General features: G+C 44.5%; 1 protein-coding gene across 1 annotated transcript in view; it reads left to right on the top strand.

Moving 5' to 3' along the window:
- Positions 1-563: 563 nt before the first annotated feature.
- Positions 564-16,569, top strand: part of RANBP9 (RAN binding protein 9) — a 93,194-nt gene continuing 77,188 nt past the window's right edge. Inside the window, exons 1-2 of the mRNA XM_077886423.1 lie at positions 564-1,228; positions 14,232-14,343. Of these exons, the coding sequence (XP_077742549.1) occupies positions 634-1,228; positions 14,232-14,343 (707 nt within the window). The 5' untranslated portion in view covers positions 564-633. The remainder of the gene's footprint in view (positions 1,229-14,231; positions 14,344-16,569) is intronic.

Consider the following 16,569-nt stretch of genomic DNA (forward strand, 5'->3'; position numbering starts at 1 on the left):
GCGGACCGACCCCGCCCCGGACGAGCGCTCCGCCGCTCGGGCCGCGCGCCTCGCACCCCCGGCCGCGGGCTCCCCCCCGCCGCTCCGCCCCGCCCCGCCCCCCCGCGGGCTTGGCTCCCGCCCCTCGCGCTCCCCCCCGCCCCGCCCGGACCCCCCCGGCCCCGCCCCCCGCGCTCCCCGGCCCCGCCCCGCGCTCCCCGGCCCCGCCCCCCGCGCTCCCCCCCGCCCCGCGCGCCTCCGTCCCCGCCCCCTCGCCCAGCGCCGCCCGCGCGCAGCGTCTCGCGCCGGCCCGGCCCGCCCGCCGGGAAGCAGCCGCGAGAGCAGCGGCCGCCGCGGCCGCCACCGCGCCTCCCGCGCCTCCCGCGCCCGCGCCCCGCCGCGCCCCCGCCCCCCGCGCCCGCAGCCCGCAGCCCGCAGCCCGGCCGACGCTCCCTCGGGCCCCCGCCCCCGCCCCCCGGGCTCGGGCCCGGGCCCCCAACCGCCGCGCTCTCCGTCGGCGCGCGGCCCGCCGCCTGCTTCCGGGGCGGGCGGACTGGGCGCCTGGTGCCGGCGGCCGCAGCGACAGCGCCCCCGGGAAGCAGAGGAGGAAGGAGCCCAGAGGTGGAGGTGGCCGCAGGCTGAGTCGCGGCCGGGATGTCCGGGCAGCCGCCGCCGCCGCCGCCGCCGCCGCCACAACAACAGCAGCAGCAGCAGCAGCAGCTGCCGCCGCCGCCGCCGCCGCCGGCCGCCGCGGCCCCCGTCCCCGGAGTCGTCCTGCCGGCGCCCCCGGCCGTCAGCGCCGGCTCCTCTCCGGCCGGCTCGCCCGGCGGCGGCGCGGGGGGCGGCGGCTTGGGGGCCGCGGCGGCCGCCCTGCTCCTGCACCCGCCGCCGCCGCCGCCGCCGCCCCCCGCCGCCGCCGCCCCGCCGCCGCCGCCGCCGCCGCCGCCCCCGCCGCCCGCCGCGGCCGCCGCCCCCGCCCCCGCCCCCGCCGGCGCGCCCCCCGCGCCCCCGGGCCTCGCCGCGGGCCCCGGCCCGGCCTCGGCGCTGGCGGCGGGCAGCAGCGCGGCGGCCCCCTTCCCGCACGGGGACTCGGCCCTGAACGAGCAGGAGAAGGAGCTGCAGCGGCGGCTGCGGCGCCTCTACCCGGCGGTGGACGAGCAGGAGACGCCGCTGCCGCGCTCCTGGAGCCCGAAGGACAAGTTCAGCTACATCGGCCTGTCTCAGAACAACCTGCGGGTGCACTACAAAGGTGCGGGGGCGCGGGGCGCGGGGGCGCGGGGGCGCGGGGCCTCGGGCTGCAACGAGCTGCTAATCCCGGGCCGGGAGGGGGACACCTCCGGGGAACCCAGCATGACAGGACACAACTCGCTTTCCGATGCCCCCGGAAGATAGACCTTAGGGCTCGGGTGCAGGGATCCGGGGACCTGGAGTTGGGTTACATTGTTCTCCAGGTGCTGCTGGGTCAGGCGGTCTCCCCTTACGTGCGGGGAAGAGGCGCGATCCCGAGGTAGGATTCCTAATCAAGGGAGGGCGGGGGGAGGGCCGTCGGGGGAGGATCGCGTCCAAAATTAGGCCAGAGCTTGTGCGGGGGGACAAAGCGGGCTGCGGCCCCAAGTTTGCGGTCGGGGCCTCTCGCTCGCAGCAGCCGGGAGAGGAGGGCAGGAGCCGAGCCTCACGAGTAGGTGTTTGCCCGGGGGGAAGCCTGCGGCCACTGATGGGAAGTGCCCCCTCTTCACGTGCTGCTGTGCGATGAAGTCTCGCGGAAAACGGGTGTTTTGAAACGGTCTTAGAGGGCATTTTGAAGAAAACCGGCTTAGGTTTTACACCTGCAGTTAAAAAAAATAATAACGCTGATGGTGATGATAAAACAGCCTTGGGCTTGTGCTTGGCCCCCTCCTCCCTCACCTACCTCCTCTGCTTATCTTAAAACAAAGCTCGGAGCAGATGAGTTTTCATGTTAAATTAAATCATGCATTTGCTCTGAGGGTTTTTTTTTTTTTTTTTTTGGAAATGTAGCCCGGATTCATAGCATGCAGTCAAGTTTACTTGTCTGGGAGAAAACAAGATCAATCTAATGCATCCGTCCGTCTGGAAACAAATGCAGTTTTTAGGCCCCAAACCTGAGGCAGGAGCTTTTACATTCAAAGCAGACTCCCTTTTGATTGGCTACAAAGGAAGGGTCTTAATCAGATCCTAGTTGACAGGGATACAGGGGGCATAAACAGTTCTTGTGGTTAGATTCGGGAAGCCCACGGGACTAAAATGTGAGAAGAACCTCGATAAATAAGTTACTGTTAAAGCAGAAGGGAGAATGGCGACAGAAATCTACCAAATGATTTGGTTGGAAAGAATCACGCACAAAAATAGGCCTTGTTGAATAGTCCTCCTTTTTATCCATAGGTCCAGCGAAGCACTTTCAGTTTTAGATATTATGTTCCTTAATCTCAGTGGCCGAAAATGACCTTTGTTTTCTCCTTAAGTTAGGACATTTTATGAATACCCCATGAAGGCTATTATTTCATTTTTTTTTGTGTGTGTGTGTGTGTGTTCTAATTTGCGTGAACAGTGCTGTGCCGTGAAGTGTTTACTTCTCGTGTGGCTACCGGAAAGCTTTTTGTTAGACTTGACGAAACTTTATCTTAAATTTGTGGTCGATGGTTAATAATTAGCTTATAAAATCAGAGGCAAAGGATGACGGAAAATTATTGAACAAAGAACCCTAGCTTTGCCGAGCCCTGCGATCATCTGTGATTTCAGGCATGTTACAGGACAGGGCCTCAGTTTCTTCCTCTGAGAGGTGAGGAGGATGACCCTGGATGGTAAGGAAATTTCCAGCTGTGAATTTCCGTGAGATGTAGCATCTGTGATCAGAGTTTCTGTAGCACTGTAGCATGCCTTGATTGGTTTTATTAACTCCTTTTACATAAAATTATGATTTGGGTCAGAGGGAAAGTGCATGCTTATGAGCAATTGGTTAGAGTTAGGAATATTTATGACCCTGCCGTCTCCATGATTTTTCCTTTTGGCCTCTTTATTACTTTTTGTTGTGTAATACTAAGATACACTCTCTGGAAACTTCACTCCTTTATAAGCGTAAAGCATTACTTCTGAAAGAACAGATTTTGTTATCATCTGTTTTGTTTTCTCTCCCTCTTCTTTGTCTCTCCCTTCCCCCTTGTCACAAATACACTCTTTTCCCCCCTTCAACTGCCTCTTCCTCTTGTTATTTTAATGTGTGTGGGTTTTTTTTTTTTTTTTTTTCTTTTTTCCTGTTGTTTTTCTGTGTGCCTTCTGAGTGGACCACACCAAAGTACTGGGCAGCTCTGTCCCACTAAGAGGGGAAGGGAGCAAAGGGGAAGTGTCATAAGTAGTAGAGAATAAAACTTTTAAGTCACAAAATAAGAGTGAATTTTATTTCACATATCATTGTGCCACTTTTGAGTTTTTACCTAAGCGTTTTCAGGCACTTTTAACATTAAAACTATTGTTCATAAAATATTTTTACATATCGCAGAATTCGCAAAGATTGATGATAATCTTTTCAGAATGGTAAGGATTTTTCTTACCTTTGAGATAGAAACATCCTGGTTTCTTTTGCTCTGAACATGCTCGGTTTTTAAGATGTTATTCTTCTAAGTTGGAATTACCGTTTTTGGAAGCCATATGGTTCCTTAAATGATTCGGAGGGATTAATGTTAAACAATGCCAGACATGCAGACAAAGTTGATTGGATTGCAGAGGAGGAGCAGGGTGCGTATATACTGTATGTTAAAATTTTTAAAAAGACTTTTTGCTTAGCAGTCACACACCAACTGTTGAAACACTCAGGCATAGCCCCTTTTATTTTTAAGATTGTCAGCTTTGAATAAGTGTAAATGTGACAAGTTTAGACTTAGTTATAATGAGGACTTTATTCCAACTTAAAGCATTTTAATGCGTATGACAATGGAATCAATTAGTCCTAAATGTTTCAGTTACAGATTGCATTTTTATATTTGTGCAGTTATCACATTTGGATACTTTACAAAGCTTTTTAATACACAAGCATGTTAGTGGATTTGGACAAGATGGTGGAGTTCTCATTTTTAGATGTGAGGAAGTGGGAGCACCTGGAGGCTAGATTTTCCCAGTCACACGTAAGCCAGGGTTGGAAACTAATTTTCACCAACTCTAAATTTAGTGCTCTTTCCAACAATACAGTATTGCCTATTTCAATTGGTATGAGTTTTAATCATCTCTAATAGGTAAAAATCCAGTGATCACGTTTAGAACTTTTTGAAAAATAGTTGACGTTAAAAGTACTTCCTATGGGAAAAAGAAAATGTTGCTTAGAACACTCCAATGCCACGGAAAAGTCCAGGTGCCTTCATGATACAGATTTAGAGCAGCTTGTAAGAAACACGAGATAAGTAAAAGTTGGAAATGTTAAGTGGCTATGAACTAGTGAATTTGTTTTAATTGAAGCATTACTAGTAGCATCTAGCCAAATAGCTGACTTTCTCATGTGCTTCTAGCTTCCATCCCTCTCAGTATCACCACCAGCCATTAGGCCTTTGACCCTTGTTAAATTACTTACTGAATTTTTTGCACTTCCTAAGGTTGAACAAATAACAATATTTGCTTGCCTACCAATGCAAATGTCTCTTAGGAATTATGGGGATGATATAAAAGTGTTCCTTAAAGTAAAGGAATGTAAAAACCAAACTGAGCTTTCCCCCGGAATCTCTTTGCCAGTATTATGGGAAATTTAGCTTCAAAGATGGTCGTTGATAACTGCAAGAATTAAGTGAATGTAATAATCACACTTGTAGGAGAGAGTAGTAGTAATAATTCATTGAGCCGTTGCTATAGGACAGATACTCTGCTACACAATTGGTGTATATGCCTTGCTCTCCATTTATTTATTCAACAAGCTTTTAGTAAATGTATACTTTGTGCCAGGTTCTGGGCACTGCAGGGTGATAAGATACTATCTCTGAGTTCAGAGAGCTCAAAGCAGGTAAAACACGTAAGTGTAGTATGGAAAGTGTCATAAACAGTACGGTGGAAGACCAGAGGAGCATCTACCCCTGGCTGATCCTGGAAGAGATGAAGGTGGGGAGTCAGGGACTGCTTTTGGTAGCGATGAGGCCAGTGGTCAGTCTTGAGAGATGAAGATGTAGGGAAGGAGGAGGGGTGCTAGGCCTTATGCGTGAAAATGCCTAACTGAAAGCTTAGAGGTGAGAACCATTGTATAGGTTTGGATCTTCAAGCAATTTCGGTTTGTTGGAATTTGAGAGTGTGTGACAAGTAGCAGCTGGGAAAAGATCATGAGAGGTCTTTGGACTGTTTTTACCGAGCTTAGATCTTCTTACTCTGTAGGACATGAGGAATCATCAAAGGATTTTAAATAGGAAGTGGCTGGCTCATATTTTCACTTTTGTCATATTATACAACTAATTGGAAGATGGATTCAAAGAGTACAAGACTGAAAATAGCAAACTCATTTAGAAGTCTGTGTAAGAAATAAGGACCTGAACTCGGTTGGTGGTAGGGTGGAGCAAAGCAGACGTCTTTGTGATACATTTTTAAAGTGCCACTGATGGGAATCAATGGGACGATGGAGAGAGAAATCAAGGAAGACACTAGGGTTTATTTATAGCTCTGTGAGGTTCTTGCAGTGAACTGTGAATCAAATAATAATTTCAAGGAAGTATTACAGTATATTTGGAGGTGAGTGGGAATGGGAATCTCGGCCATATGATCAGACTTTGTGGAAACCAGAAGAACCCAGAGAAGCCTTCCAGGAAGAGCAGGAACAGATCTTTAGGAGTTAAAGTGGCTCCAAGTATTGCAGCAGCTGGAGTTCATGACTTTTCACTTTATTCTAGTGCTGAAGTGACTCAGCTGTAGTTTCTGGTTGTTTTCTTCTCTTTTCCCTCCTGACCGGTTTATCCTTTGCTTCCTATTCCAGATTCCTGAGGGACTTAACAGATTGGATAAACTAATTGCCATCATTCTTAATTGGGCAGAGCTTTTCTTTATATGCTATGGTGTTGAATTGGTGGCCTTCATGTCAGATGTTAACCTGTGTTGAATCTGCTGTAGGTGTACAAGAATACTTGTGAGATACAAAATACCTTCCTGGCAAAAGGAGAGTCCGGGCCCCTCTGCTTACAGTAGGGTCAGTGTGTGAGGCCGCAGAAGGGTGGGCACATACCATAATTGACCTGAGCGTGGGAGAGGGGTCTAGGTCATGACTGATTTGGGAGTCACCTCCAGATGGTGGCCGAAACTCAAGGAGAGGGTAAGAGAGAGTAGGTAAAGTGGGAAGAGCAGTGGGCCAGAGTGGAACCCTGAGCAACACCGACATTGAAAGATCACGTAGAGTCCAAGGAGGAATAGTTAAGAGGTATCTGGACATGGGAAGAGTGTGGTGTCCCAGAAGCTGAGCAGAGAGGAGTGTCAGAAATGAGGAAGAGACTTTTAGTATCAAATGCAACAAATAGGTTTAGTGAGCTGGGCAGAGAAAGTTTTCCACTGGATTTGGAAATTAGATCATTGTGACCTTAGGAGAGCAGTTTGAATTTAGTGATAGGGGCAAAGATCAGAGTAAATAGTAGGGGCCAATAGAAGGGATAGTGAAAATGTTAAGGATTACTCTTGAGAAATACAGACGAAGAAAGAGGTTAAGCAGTACTTGGAGCAGGATGGAGGTGAAGGCGGGATTGGTGTGTGTGTGTGTTTTAAATGGTTGATAGTGGAGGAGTTATGTTGTGTCTGGTGATTGGCTTCTAGTGTCAGCAAAGACAATGAGAATCCACAGAAACAAAATTATCCATAAAAACCCCTTTGGAAAGTACTGTGTTAGAGATGATTGTACCATTTCTAAGTAAGTCTTGTTTTAGCTTGGCAGTGTGGGTGAAACTGAAGTGACGTTAAGTTAGATGAGAGGGTAATGTTAGTCTGATGTACAGAGTCCCGGTAAGAATGTACAAAATTTAATATAGCTTTTGACAAAATAATAGTAATTGTACTTGCTTTTATTAAAGTTCAAAAGAAAAAAAAGTTCATTATGCTTACCACCAACCCCAGCGCATTATCGACACTGATATATAGCACGTATGATTTTGTGGGAAGTGTGCATTTTGGTACATTGCCCTTATAGATCGAGAGATTGAGGGGAAGGGTGAAGAAAAGCTTGGGAGGCTGACAGGGCTGGCTTGGAGGGAGGAGAGCGGTGCAGGAGCACAGGACAGTCCTGGAGAGAGGAGGACATGTGACCCCTCTGGTAATACGGGGAAAGGTGAGGATGAGAGTGGACTCTGGGCGCTATGTGTGTAACAGGAGAGCGAGAGTGGAATGTGGCCACATACAGTAGCGGAGTCCCATTATACCGTAAAGTAGGCGAGGTGGTTTGCTCACTTACTTGAGGATATGAGTGAGAGCTTCGAGTGAGTGATGAACACGTGGGCCAGTGAGCCAGCCGTGGAGGGGAGTGGGGAGCTAGCTAACTAAGGGCATCCCGGTGTGCTGTTGATAGCAGTGGGAGAGTGCAAGCTGCCACCTGTCCCTAGCGGTGGCTAGGTGGCAATCCCTAGCGGTGGCTATTTGCGTTTGCAAGACTGCTGGACCTTATTTGGTAGAGGCCAGCTGCCCAGGGCAGGAGGAGGGAAGGTGGATTACAGTACTGAGCTAAGGCTGTGCTGTTGCTGGTGGCCTGTGGTGGAAGGACAGGCATGTGAGAGAAATCAAGGATATTGGAGAGCTCTTAAGTGATTACCACGCAGCCTGTCCTGGAAGAGGGAAAATGGGGAATGGGGGGTGTGGGGTGGAAAGGGTTCAAGGAATGGGAGTTCCCTTGATGTGGAAGAGGAAGCGTGGAAGCAAAATGTTTAGAAAGGGGAGAGGGAGAGGACAGGGAATTGTATCCTAGAGGAAGACACAGGCATTTCAGCTCTAATGCCAAAAATGTGTTCCCAGGAAAAACCTTATGTTTTCCACAGAATTGGACACTAAAAGTAACGCGGCTTATGGGAAAAAGGGGGCTGGGGCAGACCACTTGAAACCTGTGGAACTTTGTGACCAGAGCACCACAAAAGTAATAGTCCTATTAAATACAAGCCCCGTTAAATTTCCACCAGCATTGGTGCCCAGCATCACAGGCTGCTGATCCTTCACAGCCTTAAGCCCTGGGGTTTGGGCTTCCTTCTTAGAGATGGAAGTGCTTGACAGCTGTTTGATCAAAAATAAAAGTCTGATTCAGGGTTTAGCCCTTTTCACCCCTCCCCCCCCAACCCCCTTTTCAAACAGAGGAAAAGTGTACAAACTTCAGTTATTAGAATGGCTAAAGTCCAAAGAAAACCTGACAGTGCCAGTTGCTGGTGAGGATGCAGGGCAACAGGAACTGGCGTACTGCTGGTGGGAATGCAGATTGATGAAGCCGCTTTGGAACATGGTTTGGCAGTTTCTGACAAAGCTAAACATAGTTTTACCAGCAGTTGTGCTCCTACCCAGCCGATTTAAAAACTTAGGTACCCACAGAAACCTGCATGTGACTGTTCGTAGTGACTTCTCTCATAATTGCCCCAAACAAGAAGCAGCCGAGATGTCTTTCGATCAGTGAATGGATAAACTGTGGTATATCCATACAGTAGAGTATTATTCGGTGATAAAAAGAAATGAGCTGTCCATCCATGCAGAGACACAGAGGGATCTTCAGTGCATATTGCTAAGTGAAGGAAGCCAGTCTGAGAAGATTACATACTGTGATTTCAATTACCTGGTGATTTGGAAAAGGCAAAGCTGTAGAGATGATAAAAAGATGAGTGGTTCAGGGGCTGGAGGGGAGGGATGAAGGGTGGCATACAAAGCACAGGGGATTCTTAGGGCAGTGAAAGTATTCCGTATGGTACTATACTAGTGGATATATCATTCCATGGATTTATCAAACCCACAGAACTTTGCAGCCATGGAGAGTGAATTTAAATGTATGCAAATTAAAAAAAATCATTTAGGATGGAGGAGCAAATCCCAGGATAAAATACATAATGTAACAAAACAACCCAACTGTATTACAGATATATAAAACAGCCTCTGAGAATGGGGGGGGGGGGGGGAAGGTGCTGACACAGGTAATTTGGAAATCAGTAATCTGTAAAACTAAAGATCAAAGAAACTTAACTCTTACTAATAAAGTTGTATCCCATGGGAATATGGGTTACCAGTTCAGATGCTGTTATACATAAATATTGGAATTGAATAATTAAATGAATGGCAGATGGTGGGAGCTAAGTTTCTTATCATTGGGCTGGAATTTTACGGATAAGCAGAGAGAGGTAGTTAGAATGATCAGTGTGGTAATAAAGTTGGAGACTTCAGTGTGAACTCGTGTTTGGTTTATTAATACAAACACAGATGATTACATACAGAAATATAGACACACACAGGGACTTAGTATGCATACATATGTTTCCTTGCTCTTATCAATGAGAAAGCCTAAAAGCAATGGCACCTCAGTAACAAGGAACATACCCAGTAGCTAGATGTTGGGTTCTAATGCTGTTTGCCAGTTTAAGGAGCCTCAGGGCTCCTTGGAGAAATGGCTGGTTCTAGGACTGGGATAGGAAACATACAAGATGAGCCTCTAGTGTCTTCTGGGGCCAGAAAATAACAAACAGAAAGAAAAACCATAATGCAGGTGTGTCAGAGGAGCCAAATGAAAAAGTTCCCAGTGGCTAATGGGGTGGGTCAGTTTGAGCAGCAAAATAAAGTAGTGTAGTGAGTTATAACAGAAAGTATGAAGTAAATATGCAAGAGATGCATGGGTCCATACCAGTAACAAAGAGGAAATACCTTGGTACTTTGTGATCAGTATTGGGCTTGAATTTTCCCCAGATGGCTTAATACAGTGACCATGGCAGGTGTGATGGTCCCCGAAGCCCCTAAACACTGCACACTACAGGAATGCACTTGTGGAGGCGCCTCAGGGTTTTTGAGGGCTTTTTGTGTATTCCTAGATTTTTCTCTTTAATTCATTAATGTATGGGGAAAGCTGTGTTATGAACTAAATGACTTCTTTATTATGCTGACATCATTCCTGTATCTATCAAGTGCCTGTGAGCTAATTTGTATTCAAGCAATGTGTTTTGTAGCAGAACAGATTTCGCTAGAATTTACTGTGTCTGAGGTGGAACGGTTTCAGTTGATGTCGGAATCCAGAGTGTAGCCCCCGGAAGGGAATGATTAAGGTTAGAGTGGGAGGTCAGTGGGAGAAAAGAGGTCCAGGAATTCAAACGTGAGAAGAACAAGAGAATCACGAGTAATTGGTAAGTGTGTTAATGTCGTATGGGACAGAGCCGTGTTGCCACGAGGGCATAGAAAAAGGAGGTTAGACCAAGTCAGAGAGGTTAGAGAAAGAGTAATTGAGGAAGGAAAACTTGAGCTAAGAGCTGAGGGATGAGCAAGATATAACCAGGTGAGGAAGAAACGTAGCACTTTCCAGTTCGGGGGCAGTAGTTTGGGCAAAGATCCGGGTCAGGCCAGTGTGGCTGGTACAGGAAGGCCGTGGAAAGTGCTGGGCATGGGTGGGGGTGGGGGGGTAGTGCCAGACCAACAAGGTTTTCAGGAAGTTTATCTTTTTCCTTGGCTGAGTAGGAGGTTGTTAAGGAATTTTAGTTGTATGGAAGAATAGTGGTACAGGGAAGACTGGATTGTATTTCCAGAAAGGCAATTGATGGCACATTGGAGAGTAGAGGGGGATCTTTCATTTAAAAGAAATCAACAGGTTGTGAAATGAAGGAGCTAACCTTGTTAGCCTTAGAGTTTTGAAGCAATATGTATTTTCTTTTTGAGCCGTATAGAAAACACTTAACCTGAAGACTTTGTGGTTTTAACAGTTTATACTTCGGTAGTGTGAGGTTGTTTTCTGGATGTCACAGAATTTAAGGTGATAAGCTTCCTGCTGATGAGCATTATTAGAAATAGGCCCTTTACTCTGACATTATTAGTCTCACCTAAGAGATGGTATGAATGCTTTTAATCTGGCATCTCAACTTTTTCCTGGGTCTTTACATTTAAGTTTAATTTTAAAATGAAACAAATCCTTTTAACCTTCATGGAATAATAATAATAAATATAATAAATGTAATAGAACCTTGAAGATTGATAATTGTGTAGTTGATAGTTATTTTTGCATAGGGGAAAATGTAGGGCATTTTAATTCATACAGACTTAATGTGTGATTCTACTAATTAGGGGCAAGTTACTAACATCTGTAAGAGTTTTCTCTCTTTAAAATTGAGGTTAAAACCTATTTCACAGATGTTGAATGAGAAAAATCAATACAAAAGCACTTAATTCTTTGAGAAAGTTGTTTACCTTCAAATATTTTCTTTCTTTTTTCCCATAGAAGTAGCAAGAATAGGAGATAGGAATACAAGTGGAGTGATCCCACAATGCTCATTGTAAGTGGACCCTTCCTGTGGGTTCAGAGCTTGCACTGCTTCTGACTTCTTGAATTTAAGTCCCAGCACAAACCCTGGTTTGGAATTCTCACACAGCAGCATGACCTTGGGCGAGTTTCTTCCTCTTCCCTTAATTTCCTCAACTGTGAAATGATAATAAACAGTACCTACTTCAGAAGTTGTTTTGAGGGCAGCACCGTTAGCTCAGTGGTTTAGCGCCGCCTTCAGCCCAGGGTGTGATCCTGGAGACCTGGGATCGAATCCCACGTCAGGCTCCCGGTGCATGGAGCCTGCTTCTCCCTCTGCCTGTGTCTCTGCCTCTCTCTCTCTCTCTCTCTCTTTCTCTCTGTGTCTCTCATGAATAAATAAAAAAGAAATTGTTTTGAATGCTAAACAAGTGAACATAGTACTCTTTAAGCAGTGCCTTTCACATAGCATTAAATGTATATTAATTATTGTCATTTTTTATTATCATCGTTATTACTAGGACTACCTTGAGACTACTTTATCCCTAAAAGTTTTGGTCACTTCCCTTCTAGAAAAAACAAAAACAAAAGCTAGTTGATTTAGGACTCCAGGGGTTAATCAGGGTTTTCTTTAGATTGTTTTAACTAAGTTTTTAAAATGCATTTAGTTTACCTAGCCATTTCCCAGGCAACTCAATTATTTGAACACGTTTTTACTGAAAATTGAGTTTTACTGAAACCGTAATTTATTAAATGTCTGTTTTTAAAAAGTGATTGATGTCATTCTGCAGGTTTATGCTGTTTTTTTCCTTCTGCTTAGCTCATTGTAGATCTATTACCTATGTATGGTAAAGCAGTTCTAGGGGCATCTGTATATTGCTGCTTCTGGTTTTATCTGCCCGTTCAATTTTATCACCTCCCAGTGGTCACCAGGCTCTGAGAACTTTTGCCTGTAACTGTATATACTTAAGACATTTGTGGACGCAGGTTTTCATGGTAATAGAAGGGAGTGGCTAAGTTCATTCAGTTTCTTTTGGGCCCTGTGAACATGTACCAATTTGGATTGCAAACGTAAACTGTTTAATAATGCAATTTGATAAAGTGTATGGTAAGAGAAGGTATTTCATTGGTATGTGATGGTTATTGTATAGCTGAGATAAAATTTTTGATTTAAAAGAAGGTATTTCATTTTAAAACAATTAGGATAAATTTGAGAAGGGGAATTTTTCTACCTATGAAGGTATTGTTATAGTATGACTAAAGGATTAATGACCTAAGTCATTAATTTACCCAATACATTGGGTAAAGTGTATTTAACTAGAACACTGAATAATAATTTAGAGTATTTTTCTCATATAGTCCTTTTGGGGATTGTGGAGACTTGTCTTACTCTGAGTACTTTCTGGTAGGCTACTTGAACTTCTGTTTTTCTTCTGTGGTTTTATGGGCATATGTTCTGTCACTTACTTGATTTTTGTTCACATGCTAGCTTTTAGGCTAATTTGTGTCTTGGGTGAGGAGGGACAGGGGAGGTGATTGTGAGTGAGGGAAATCCTCCAGGATTAGAACTGAGGAATTGCTATTTTAAAAACTTTAAAAGCCATTGTTTAACAGATTCTCTAAAGATTTCAGCAGTGGTTTGATGACATATCCCTTTCGTAAAAAAAGAGAAAAAACAAATACAGCTAGAGATTAGAGATATTTCTTAGTAGGTTATAATTGACCAAAGATTATAGATCAGCTTTTGTATAGAATTGATGAGAGTATGTCCAAGAACAAACTTGAAAATTCTTTTTTTTTTTTTTTAAAGATTTTTAAAAAAAATCGATTTGAGAGAAAGCACTCGGGAGGAGGAGGGTGGGTGGGACAGAGTGAAAGGGAGAAGCAGACTCCCTGCTGAGCAGGGAGTCCAGGATCATGACCTAAGCCCAAAGGCAGTTGTTTACCTGACTGAGCCACCGAGGCGCCCCCAAACTTGAAAATTCTTAAAGTAAGAAAGCTGCTTTGTCCATTCAATCTAATTACATAGAATTTCACTTAAAAATACACCTTATGTGGCACCTGGGTGGCTCAGGTTGTGATCCCGGAGTCCTGGAATCAATTCCCACATCAGGCTCCCTGCAGGAAACTGCTTCTCCTTTGCCTGTTTCTTCTTCTCTCAAGAATAAATAAATAAAATCTTTAAATATCTATGTATGTCTTATGATATAGATGCTTCTAGTTTAAACAGGCCATTTGACAAAAGAGTGTTACTTTGCAATAATATAAATTAGATGCATATTTGGATCTAATAAAGTTAAGATCGTATTTTCATCATGTTCCTTTTTTTTTTTTTTTTTAAGATTTTATTTATTTATTCATGGGAGAGACACACAGAGAGAGAGAGAGAGAGAGAGGCAGAGACACAGGCAGAGGGAGAAGCAGCCTCCACGCAGAGAGCCTGATGTGGGACTCGATCCAGGGTCTCCAGGATCATGCCCTGGGTTGCAGGCGGCGCTAAACTGCTATGCCACCGGGGCTGCCCTCATCATGTTCTTTAAATGCATCATTTTTTCTCTTAAATATATAGTCTACCCTAAAATATTTAGTTTGGTAGGTTCAGTGTGTTCAAACTCTGAAAGTATGTTAAATCTAGGAATGGTGTGAAGAGTCCCATGACTAATAACCTGGGCGACTTTGCGTATTGGATTGTGATGACAAATGTTTTATTAAGTCTTTATATGTACTGGTGAGAGCATGAATGTTTATGGATCATTCTGAAAACCATATTTGTTCCTGAATTGTTTAAGATTTTCATTGAATATCTCATCCGATTTTTCCCCCTTTCCTATTTCATGTACAGGTCATGGCAAAACCCCAAAAGATGCAGCGTCAGTTCGCGCCACGCATCCCATACCAGCAGCCTGTGGGATTTATTATTTTGAAGTAAAAATTGTCAGTAAAGGAAGAGATGGGTAAGTGTAACTTTTGGTGGGACAATTTGCTGCTCTTGGATAATTTTTTTGTCTTGATTTATAATATTTATGATGTAATTGGAAAATGAGAATCTTGGATATTTTTGGTAACTGGTAAAGTAGGATCTGAATATTCTGCTGTTGGACATAGTTCTGCGTAAATACTAGTTGAAGCTAATACTTGAGTTGGTGAAATAAGCAAGTTTTTCTGGTTGGTTTGTCATTAAATTGGAGAAATGGAAGTAAACAACAGAGACAGTGACTCATTTCCCATGCCTTGTCTTACACTGCCTTTTTCTGAATTCTGCTGAGAATTTACATCTTCTCAGAGCCAGTTAACCAGGCCAAAAGGTGATTCGTAGGTGTTTCATAGGGGTTGAGACTTAGAATTTTGGGTTTAGATCAGGGAAATATGTTTGTATGCTCTCAATTGGAGGTAGTTCCCAGGGATTAGGATGTGTTATGAAAGCCTCCAAATGAGAGCTCTGTGTAGATCCAGGAACCAACTTTTATAGCATTGCCTTTCATCTTGGGATTAGTGTGTAGTATGTGTGTGTACATCAGAATCACTTCTGGAGTTATTACAAATGTAGTAGTTGGGGCCTTACCCTAAAAGTTCCAAAATCATTGTTTTCAGAAGCAGAGCTTGGGCAGGATACATGTTCTGAGTAGGCTTTACAGGGCATTTTGGTGCATATCTCTGATGAAGAGCTAATTACCTAGAATCACTGGGTCTGTCCTATGGTATTTCCTGATAACTTCATTGTGGTATCAGAGGTCCTTCAAAACATCCATAGAGTCATTAGTCCAACTCCCAAGATAAACTTACTGGGTGAGTTGGCCCAGTTGAGTTAGTTATTAAGTTGACCTGCATTGAAGTGAATCATTTAACCTCTGTTAGTGGTGCTTCTATGTTTAACCAAAAAAAAAAAACAAAAAAACAAAAAAAAAAAAACAAAACAAAAATCAAACAAACAACCATATTTAATAATTATTCTGAATTTTTCCTTGGCAACAGTGTGGAAAGTAGAAAGTACGTATAGCCTTAGAAATTCACTGATAACTTTTTATTGAACTGCCTCAGTTTTCCCAAGGCAACCAAGCCTTTTTTTTTTTTTTTTTTTTCAACCAAGCCTTTTTATTAGAAATTATACCATCAACCTCATTCGTGCTGGTGTTGCTCATGATGATTGTGGGATTCTCTGCTTTTCTACTCTACGTGTTCTGTCCTTGCGTGATCTTGACCTTATATGTTCATGGCTGCAAACACCCTGATGAATGTCAACTCTAAAGCTACATCTCTAGTTATTCCCTTGAGCTCTAGACCTATAAAACTAACCCGATGTTTCCATTTGAGTGCCCCACGGGGTATTTCAGTGTAGCTTGTTTAAGGTCTTTTTCTCAGCATCAGTTTGGTTAATGGTTTCACTGTTGCTAGAACCTTGAGAACTTCCTGTCTTGAACTTCCCCTCTCCATCTCCATGGCCTCTGCCTTGGGTTTGCTGATTTACCCCTAAATTATCTAGGTGGTAGGTTCAGAGGTCTCCCAGTTGCTCCCTGTTTCACTCTTAAACTTCAGTCTGCAACAGTTGTCAGTGTTCTTAACACAACTGAAATGTGTCTGTTCCCTTCTTGAGATCATTTGGTACCCCTCTTGCTTTGAGGCTACAGTCTAAAACCTACAGTCCTACTCCATTGTGACTTCTCAGTCTCATTTTATTGTTGTTTTTATTTAAAGATTTTATTTATTTATTCATGAGAGACACAGGGGGAGAGAGAGAGAGAGAGAGGCAGAGACACAGGCAGAGGGAGAAGCAGCCCCCAAGCAGGGAGCCTGATGCAAAACTGGATTCCAGGACTCCAGGATCACACCCTGGCTGAAGGCAGGCTCTAAACCGCTGAGCCACCCACGGATCCCCCCAGTCTCATGTTTTTGTTGCCAGCATCCCTCATTCGTTTTTTTTTTTTTTTCTTTCAGTTTTAAAATTAGGTGATTTTTACATACTGTAGATTTATAATTTTTGGTGTGCAGGTCTGCAAGTTTTGACAGATATGTATAGTCTTGTAACCACCACCACAGTTGATATACAGTTGGCCTCTGAATGATACAAGTTTGATCTGCACGGGTCTATGTGGACATGTTTTATAACTACAGGACAGCACTAGAAATACATTTTCTCCTCCTTATGATTTTCTTAATAACATCTCCTTTTCTCTAGCTTTATT

The sequence above is a fragment of the Canis aureus genome, chromosome 37, assembly GCF_053574225.1.
Source record: "Canis aureus isolate CA01 chromosome 37, VMU_Caureus_v.1.0, whole genome shotgun sequence".
In the NCBI taxonomy this organism is placed as follows: Eukaryota; Metazoa; Chordata; class Mammalia; order Carnivora; family Canidae; genus Canis; species Canis aureus.